The following is a 10,154-nucleotide window of genomic DNA, read 5'->3' as shown; positions in this document are numbered from 1 at the left end:
TGGGTATAGTTTCACTTCATAGCATTACAGCAATGTTAAATAATTAGAAAAATGCAGTAGTCAGAGTGCACGCTGCCCTAGAGCCATCATTTCATGAACTATTGGGACTGTGTGGCATCTGCAGAAGAAAAAAAAAAAACTCCTACAGACTCAGGCTTGTTGCAGCAATGCAAAAAAAAAAAAAAAAAAAAGTTAGACAAGAATAAACAGATTTTCCTCCACAGTGTCTCCCTAAGGGCTGAAAAAAAATCTAAAAACATTGTCAACATATATCTGTGATCTCAATGAGAGTATCCTGAAGGCACTTGACGGTTCAGTGATACATGTGTCGGTGTCGGAGCAACATTCCTCACTCCGTTTCACCCCGGTATCGGTCTCTCTCCGTCTTTTTGTCTTTTAGTGTCCAGACTGCAAAACCATCCCAGACAGAATAGCTGATGCTGACCATCATTGTGCGCTGAGAGCTGTGTAACTTAACCAAACTGTGAGATGTTGGCAGTTAAAAGCTCTCTGCCTGTCTGCTTTTTCTTTGTCTTGCAGCCCGAGGGGCCGAGGCAGCAGACAGCTGGTGTATTATAATGTAAAGAAACAGTTCCCATTCTGCTCTCAACTATCCTTTTCCAGTTTGATGTCTCAGCTCCTCTATGACAGAGTGAAACCCTCAGCCTTAGGGCGGGTGTGTGTGTGTGTGTGTGTGTGTGTGTGTGTGTGTGTGTGTGTGCGTGTGTGAGGACCATACTGTGCCGTCTCTCTGCCAGGTGGACCTCTTCTTCCTCCCGGTGTCACAAGGGAGGGGCCTGGCTCCACGCAGGCTAAAGCTAGCTCCTCTTATTTCCCTGGCAAATGTTGTCACCACAACCAGTCACATTTCTCTCCTCCTCCTCCTCCTCCTCCTCCTCCTCCTCCTCCTCCTCATTCTCTTCCACTCCTCTCCTCCTTCCTATATCCCTCACTCCCTGCCCGCCTGTCAGAAGTCCCACACATCCCTAGAGGATAAGATGCCATGGGGGCCACAGGAGGAACGGCGCTGTATGTCTGCTCTGTTCTCTTCATCCTAACAGGTGAGCGTTGAGCTGTCGTGGGGGGATGTTTTGTCCGAGTTGTCAGTGTTGTGTTGGTGCAGCTATAGCAGTTACTGTGGTTGCTGTGTTTGCTTGGTTGTCAGGGTAAAACTGAGAGTGCGTTGAGGAAGTTTTTTTGTGGTGGGCTTTCACAAAATGTTCACTGAGACCTTGTGAAATCTTTTGTCTTTGAAAGGTTCAGGTCAAAGAAGCAGTAATGAAACTGGGTTGCAAATTAAAAAAAAAAAGGAACAAGAACTTCAGGGACAAGAGCTGCATTGTTTTTGTAGTTTAAAAAGTTGGCGTCCTAGTATTGTGACATTTTGGATAAAAATGTAAGTTGGTCAGAGAGTTCTTTTAATTTGATGTGCCTCAACCTCTCCACAGCCTTTATCAGTGTAAGTCTTTAAAATGTTCCTTTTTGAGTCTGGGTTTGTTTTGCATGTCCTTTCCATAGTCATCGCTGTGTGACTTTACAAGATTAGCTTCTCTGCTGCTGTCGGCTGTGAATAAAGACATAGGGAAGGGGTGAGTGGAAAGAAGAAGTGACCTAGGCCACAGCTGTGTGACTCAGTGATAACAGACATGTAGCAGCAGTCCTCACATGACCAGATAAATCTAACAGAAAAGTCCCAAACACATGGACTCCCCCCCTGCTTTGATGTTTGTATCATCAACCTTTCTTCAGGAGCACTGTTTGTCTTATCTGAAAGAGGACAGAAGATGGTGGCATTTGGACACGCAACAGGAGACTTTATTTAGCATCCAAACAACTCGGACCTGTGTGTGTGAGGGTGATAAGAGGCAGGTGCTTGTTGGTGTCCACACACGATTGCTTGAATGTGTGTGTGTGCACAGCCACTAAATGAAGATACCCTCTCACCTCAAGGGCCACTGTCAGTGTAATCTCCTTCGTATCGCCACAACAATATCCTTCACTGTTGTTTGGGGACAACAGTAAAGGAGCGGGCTCGGCACACTCCTCCTCACTTTGCCTTTTCACCGGATCTCAGCTGGTGTAAACACAGGCACGCTCCTGCTACTGACAACACACACACACACACACACACACACACACACACACACAAGCACACAAACTGGCCTGCAGGCTTGTAAGAGTGGAACGTGTCGAAGAGATGATTGCACTGCATTTATTATTTAGGACATAACACGAGATGCACAGTGGATCTATTGTGATGAGCAACATGGCAGCAGTCACCAGGGACCTGGCTGACACCAGCTGGATGTCCCCGAGGAGGAAGTATAGACTGCCCAGAGGGGAGGGCAGAGGAGTCAGGGACAATGGAAAAAGGTGTGAGGGGAAATATGGCTTTAGAAGGGAAGAACAAAAGTCACATTTCCCTCCATTTTCATATCAAGGTTTTGTTGCATGAGCTGTAACCCACTTCAGATGAAACCACGGAGCACTCAAACTGCCTCTCATGAATAGTTCCATCTCTCCCAAGTCATCGCTTTAATGCTGAAATGGAGAAAGAGAAGACTAATTCAGAAGTGAGACAAAAGGACACAAGTAAGAGGAAAGCGAGAGGCTTGAGTGAGTTTGTTCCACAGTAGCACTGCCTACTCACAAGCTGCTGCTCAACTCAACCTGGCATCTAAACACAGTGCCTCACTTTTTAACTTCAAACTGTCAAAAAATACACTGACAATGAAGTTTGAAGTAGTCAAAAACTCTTTTATGATATCAGTGATCCTTAAATTCAAGAGTGCTCTAAAAAAGATGATAGGCTACATCATTTCATCAGCACAGCATACTGAGAAAAACCATTGCTATGTATTAGATCAAATCTTGAAGCAGTTGAAATGACAGCCGCTGGAAAACAACCATGACTCCGTCCATTCTCTGTGTTTTCAGCTGGTTACTAGAGAATAAACCGCCCTGGCAACTCTGCGCTGCTTTGACAGATAGCAAGGTTCCTTCAAACTGCCCAAGTGTTTGTTTTGGGACAAGTTGGGATCAAAGAGACAGGGCTCGTCCTTGTCCAGCAACAACAGGCACTCTGTAGTGAGCTGGGTCAATATTAACTCACTCCAGTTTCAGGACCTGTACAATGTAAAGACTAGGATATAGATTATGAGATTAGAGAGACAAAACAGAATTGGGTTCATTGTTAAAATAGCCCTAATTTCTTTCTGATTGTCACCCTCACTCCATCTGATCAATAGCACAATAAGAATATCAATGTCTTTCATCAGTTTTTGTTTAATTTTGTAAGTAAGTGATGATGAATAATTGCTAAAATTTGTTCATTTAGACTCCAAAACTGTGCAAAATGATAACACAATATGATCATCCCAACAATGCAAGTAAATGATAATGATAAATGACAATATTGAATTATTGTCAATGAAGCTGCCATGAAGCAGCATTATGTGTGTCGTACTTTTCAATGCAGAATGGATCTTTATCTGTGTTATGGTCGCTATCAATGTGTACAAATGGTGACAGCGTCTAGGTCTTATCAAGTTATTTTTCAGTGGCCTACATGCCCAGACTAATATATTGATATATACTACATGTAAACCCTATATTGATATAAATATCTATATGTTATTAAAGCTTAATTTTTCAATATTTTTACACTACAGAATAACAATGTGTAATGTGAAATGGATCTCTCTTAGTGACAAACCAGACTGTACACTACCTGCTCAGCACCAAAAGGTAGACAGACAAAGTTAGCAACAAGCTGGTGAACACAGCAGAGCATGTAGCAGCTTAAGAGCCAGATATTTCCCTCAGGGTTTGGTAGAGTCCAAGAACAGAACTAAAATGAGAGTGAAACTTGGAACTACATTTGCCAGGTGGCCAGAAATGCAACTACAAACAAATGATAATATCGCTGTGTGTCTGCTGGATGTATAAATAGGCAACTATTTGCTAACACATCCATAAACTTTACTTTGTTTCCTCCCTTCTCATCTTCTCCTGCCACCCCAGAAGCCAGCTCTGAGTTCATCCACATCCCCTCATTAGTGCATCATGGCATTGAAGGGAAGCCCCTGCTCCTGTCTGTCGAGACCCGCTTCCCGCTGGATGAAGCAGAGATCCAGGGAACTTGGTCCCACATGAGGCCGAGCGGCACCAGAGCCACGTTGGTGACCTTTACCAAAGAGACCACAATCACTGACATGACGTACCGCAGCCGCCTCGTCTTTGGACAACCCAACGTTTCTTTGCTAATCAAGACATTAAACAAGGACGATGAGGGGGATTACCACCTGAACCTCAACATAGAGTTTTATAACAAGACAGGACTGGTTATCAAGGTGGAGAGAACTGTGCACGTAACAGTGGACGGTGAGTGTTTTCCTATCAGCATGACCAGTTTGATGTTATCCATGGACACAGACATGAAATTACCAACATTCTTTGTTTCTTCCTTAGTGCCCGTGTCCATCCCGGTCATTGAGAAGAGCCCGTCGTACGCAGTTGTCGAGGACAAGGCAAACGTTACTTGGACTTGTTCTGTTGAGAGAGGAACAAGAGTTGTTTTCCAGTGGCTAAGGGACAACGTCGCACTAGGTCCCAGTGACAGATACCACTTCTCCCAAGACAACTCTACATTGTTAATCAGCCCTGTGAGAAAAGAGGACAAGGGGACATACCACTGTGTGGCCAGCAACCCAGTCAGCCAGGATCAGCAGAGCAGGGCTGTGGAACTCAATGTCTACTGTGAGTAGATGCATCCATCTCTATTCTCCTTCTCTTTCCCTGCAACAAGAGCAAAGTGTTGCAAGTGTAGACATGAACAAAGGTCTCGTGGGTCGAAGTCCTGTGTTAGTGTTCATCCACCCCACCTCTTTCCACATGTAAACTTCATTGCTCTTTATATTACATTGTCAGACTTCTTCCTTTGCAGCTTAATAATAGCCTAATAACGTACTTACAACAAATAAGGACATTTTTCTGGTTAGGACATGCTGTAAATGATAACAAAACAAAGTTCATGATGCCTGGCTAATATTACAGTATGTACCTCCATGGCTGCCAAAATCTCTATCGGGCAGGATCATGTGGCCTTCATTTGCAAGCTGTTGTTAACGTGTAATCACACAGGATTGACCTCAATGCACCAAACACATATATTTCACTGTAAAGTAAACAATGCAGGCAAAAAAGGTCAAGTTGGAGATGTAGTTTCCTTCACATAAGTCTTTTTAGTTTGGCACACACTGGGAGCAGAGCTGTTAACATTACTGGGCCAGAGTAACCTGTGAGGTTCAGTTTCAAAAACATTTGGTTGTAGGATGCATTTGTCACAAGGCTCCTGTACTAATGCCAAGATACATACATATATTTTTGTATTTTCTCTTTGCACTGTTCACAGGGAGGTATTAGGTCATGTAAATGTCTGTGTGATCAGGCTTCTTTCTGACAACTGAAAACACGTGGCTGATAGTATTTGCATGGGAGCTGACTTATCTCACAGAGCTCCTCTGTTCTAACAAAACACGTGTAGATGCGTCGATAAACTGGCCTGGTTTTATAATTCTGAGGTTGCACCCTGAACACGCACAGTCTTGCCATGAATTAATTTCAATGTGTTTGACGGAAGATAGACGTTAGTACAATTTGTGTTACATCTAACTTCCTTCATTTTTCCCAATGCCTTCAGCCAGTGTGCTCAAACAGCGGGTGTGCTAATAACTTGGCATAGAGAACTGCGGCACGATTAGCATTCTCATCATTTCTGTTTGCATAGACAGAGCATGTTTGTGTTAGCATTCAGTAGCATTTAACTATCCGTTAAAATAGCTCCTTCAGTTTTACAGCGTTCAGTTTCCAGTCTTTGTAAATGTTCATGCAGGACTGACTTTTTCTTAATGTTAATGAGATGATGCATGTGGACACCTTTTTGACATTACACACAAGTCAGCTTAAGCTTTCTCATTCAATTGATAAGAGAAGTTGTTTTATATGTTGTTGTAACATCTTGCTGTTCTGTTGGTGAAATGGCTTGTTCAAGGGCACCCCAACTCTAAATTGGTCAGGGCATTTCCCCACAAGGACTAATACTGCAAGACTGGATTCAACCAATGACCCTGCCGCCCCATGATGCATTAAAATGAGACAGTTCATAGAAAAGCACCCAGTCTGTACAACAAGCAGCAAACTGTCATGTTTCCCTGATCCACTGTTGGCCCCCGCAGATGGCCCTTACAACCTGGAGGTGAACTCGGGCCAGGGCCTGCGGACAGGAGAAGTGTTCACCATCAACCCCGGGGAGCTGGTGTTCTTTGAATGCCAGGCTGATTCCAACCCACCCAACAGCTACGTCTGGATCTCTAAGAGCCGCAACGCCACCCAGGTCATCACCGAGGGCCCGCGGCTGGAGGTGCGCTCCTACAGACTGGCCCAGGCTGAAGAGTACCTGTGCCGCGCCTTCAACAACGTGACACAAAAGCAGGACGAGGCCCAGTTTACTCTGGTGGTGGCCAGTTTAGGAACAGGTGGGTAGAGGGTGGAACATGGCAAGAGGAAGCAGAGCGTGGGTAGCTTTTGGGAATCCTCTTAGATAAACACTCTGTAAACAGTGTGTCGTGCCAAAAGCAGAAGAGCTTTATGGGCTATGAGAGATGTATCTTGACACTAACAACCACCAGCCAGCTTTGGAAACAGCTGGGTAGATAAAATACTATAGCATGAAAAGCGAAACCAGGTTATGAATTGAACATGAAATATACATGGCTATTATGAAACTCAGGTTTTATCTCAGTTGCTAGGTTCCAGCGCCTGCAGCCTGTATTAAAGTTCAGTGGCTGGGAAAGTAAACAGTGGCTAACAGCTGTTGTATTTGTTGACTAAGTTTTATAACATGTGGAGTTTCTGTGTGCTGAACATGACATTGATATGTTGTCTTGGTGATACTGAGAAAGGCTCACTGATGCCTACTGCTGATACTGGCTCTGATTTCAAATGTTGTTTATTGAGTCAACAGAAGTCACGACAGCATCCATTTTTATTGACATCAAAATCTCATATGAAGTCAGCCAAAGAATCCTCTGATGACTAATCTTTTAATAACGCCAGCCATGCTCGCTGCTGTGAGGATATACTTAGGCTACGCACGCCCGTGCTTTAAGCCAAACGTGACACTGTGAGCGTGACAACGCGAAGATGCTGTTGTTTAACAGGGAAAATTGAACACCCTCTCCATCTCAGTTTATCCTGGTGGCATGCTAACATTTTCTGATCAGCATTGTATATTTGGAGCTAATGGAAATGTCAGTTTGAAGGTATTTGGTCATAAAACAAAGTATTGGATAACTTTAAAAATTTTACAAGGTGATGGCATTAGATCAGTGGTGACAATTGAGGAAGAGTCAAGAAGACACCAAAAAACAATGCAATGCCTGCAAAATTCATGAAATCCAACTTTCCTAATAGTCGAAATGTTTCAGTCTGGGCCAAAGTAGCGGACCAACTGACCGCCCCTGCCATCTCTAGAGCCACGTAACCAGTTTGGGTAAAAATGGTTGTTAACATTGGTGTCCATCCTGTATTTGTTTACAGGGAAAGAGAAGCACATGCAGGAGAGCAGCTCTCTATCCCCTCTGGCAGCCATTACTGTCTGTTCTTTGTTCATCATCGGCTGTATGCTGCTGTTCTTCATCAGGAGAACCTGCCATCCTAAGAGAGGTTAGATAAATGTCTTATTCTCCTGCTTTGATGCAAGTTCTTTTTAAGCCCTCACAGTCAGTCCTGCAACCTGTAGCACATGTTCCATGTTTGAAATCCATATGTCTGAATGATGAGATAACACTTAACCGCTGGCTGTACCGAGATCTGCATGTTGCAGTTAATCAGAAATGCAAATAACTTGCAAATGTCAGTCAAACAGAAGGTAACCAGGGCAAAATAACTACTGCATTTGCAAAAGTTAATGTTTAAAAATGTGCCATGTCTTTAACTGTGAATCATTGTTTCCCTGTCTGTCTCTCTCTCCATTATCAACAGTGCTTATGAGCATTTACAACAGGTAAGAGCCTTGGATATGAAGTTAGTTCAGGCATCAGCCACACTGTAGTGTTTTTAGTATCCATGGAGTTCATCTAACAGCTGTATTTGCTTGTTTTTGGCAGACCGCTTTCAGAGCAGAAACGACCACATCGTTCAGGTAACACTGCAGCCATGAAGGACACTCACATTATATGTAATATATACAGATATATAATTTTACGTCATCATTTTGGGGATGATTATAGGGATGAACAGGGTTTGGGTTTTCTATTAAGCTGGAAGCCACTTCTAAAAAACAGGTTTGAGACAGGAGCAGCCTAAAGCAGAAATATAAGCAAAGTTAGGATGTCTCATTGATTCCAGCTGAAAAGCAGGTCTTGGTTTTATGGCGTCATTAAGTTCATCATGTTACTGTAAAGTCTGACTCTGAACACATGCTAATGCACTTACTGCAACCTTAGAGTTGTTCTGCCATTAAAACCTGTGTGTCAACAGGTCACGAGGACGCGACAGAAGACTTTGGCATCTACGAGTTTGTCTCCATACCCGGGAAAATGGAATCAGCTCAGGTACTCAACATGCTGTACACTGACACAGATTCAGTGACAATGCAGGAAGATTTCACGCTTTTGTGTACCATTGAACAGTTGCATGTCACTTTAATTTCCTACGCCACTGTCCTGCAGGCATCGTGCAGATCTCTGGCTCGCCTCGGATCAGTTCAGGATATGCACACCACCATCTACGATGTGATCAGACATGTTCCTGAAACCCCCAGTCACAGTTTGCTGAAGTAACTCCAGCTGGAGAGTTGACATGTAACTGACATAACTGTCATTTTACTTGAAGACTCTCATGTAGCTTTATTCTCTTAAGTCTCTGGAACACTGGTTTTAGTGGCCAAATTTTTTGCACAAGGGATGAAGGAGACTTGTGTGAGTACACAACTTGATCATGCACTGTTTATGTCCAGAGCTTGGGACAGATGTGAAATGTCTTTTGCTGACGTTGTTGTGAGATGAAAGTGTATGTGTGGCTTGATTTTTTTTTTTTTTTTTTTTTAATGTGAAAGCATAACTTGTTTAGAAATGAAGATCACTGGGATCATATTAAACCAAGAGAGTTAGTAGTAACCATTTTAACCTTATTTTGAAGACCTTATAAGGTATCTAAAGGTACCCAAATTCCCATGATTACCATTTAAAACACATGCTTAATGTAGATGCTGAGGTTTAATTTGCCATTTCATTAATATCTTTCTAATTTAACATTCGCGTCAAGGAGAGTCTGTTTTGTGAGAATACAAGTGTTATAATAATGAATGCATTTGCTTGAATGAAATATATATATGAAGTATATGTGTAAATATTGTACATGGATGATACTGCAGGTTCTCTATTGTTCTATGTCTATCTTACGCTCAAATCTATTTATTCGTATAGAAACACTTAACCCTGCGTGTTTCCTCAGATGTAGCATTTCTTCTGCTCAACATGGATATAATGAAATGCTGAAACAAGGAAAAACTATTAATGATTGATAAATTATTGTACAGTTTGCATTCACGTTTGTTTTGTACTTTATTAAAGATGTAACTGTTTACTATTCTGGCTCATTTTTAAATATGTATTTGTTGCCTATAATCAGACAAAGACATCACATTCTGCCATTTCTGCATTTATGTCTTTTTCTTAGAATGACAATAGCAGTCAGGCCTTGAAATGAACATTTTCTTTATCACAGATCCTGAAAAAAAAAGAAAAGAAAAAAAAAGCTGAAGCCAGCAGAGATGTCAGTTGTTCTGCTGCTTCACAGTCAGTCTTTGTCCGATGTCTTGGCTGTGATTTCTCCTCTGATTAAGTGTTTGAGTTGTATTTGTCATCTTGAAATTGCTGCAGAGTGCTTGTTTGTCTCAGCTTTGTTGTGTTGGTATGCTGTGTACCTGGTGTGATATGGAGACAGGCAGCAACAGACGGATGGTTCAGCATGTGGCAGAGTGCCCTCCACCTGCTCCTGCTGACACCTTGTCACGAGTAGATAAAAATGTGTGTGCTTGCTTGTCTCTGTGTGCATGTGTGTGTGTGTGTGTGTGTGTGTAAGAGAGAGGA

At 42.7% G+C, this 10,154-nt stretch overlaps 1 protein-coding gene across 1 annotated transcript; it reads left to right on the top strand.

Moving 5' to 3' along the window:
* Nucleotides 1–838: 838 nt before the first annotated feature.
* hepacam2 (HEPACAM family member 2) lies at nucleotides 839–9,649 on the top strand. Its single transcript, XM_076755040.1, has 9 exons — nucleotides 839–1,061; nucleotides 4,024–4,383; nucleotides 4,471–4,758; nucleotides 6,237–6,536; nucleotides 7,600–7,725; nucleotides 8,044–8,065; nucleotides 8,169–8,203; nucleotides 8,542–8,615; nucleotides 8,733–9,649. The coding sequence occupies exons 1-9, from the start codon at nucleotides 1,004–1,006 to the stop codon at nucleotides 8,841–8,843; spliced, it is 1,374 nt and encodes a 457-aa protein (XP_076611155.1). The 5' UTR covers nucleotides 839–1,003; the 3' UTR covers nucleotides 8,844–9,649.
* The last annotated feature ends 505 nt before the right edge of the window (nucleotides 9,650–10,154 follow it).

The sequence above is a fragment of the Chaetodon auriga genome, chromosome 17 (genome assembly GCF_051107435.1).
Source record: "Chaetodon auriga isolate fChaAug3 chromosome 17, fChaAug3.hap1, whole genome shotgun sequence".
NCBI lineage: Eukaryota > Metazoa > Chordata > Actinopteri > Chaetodontiformes > Chaetodontidae > Chaetodon > Chaetodon auriga.
Note: the sequence above shows the minus strand (reverse complement) of the source record. Positions and strands in the feature narration are given on the sequence as shown.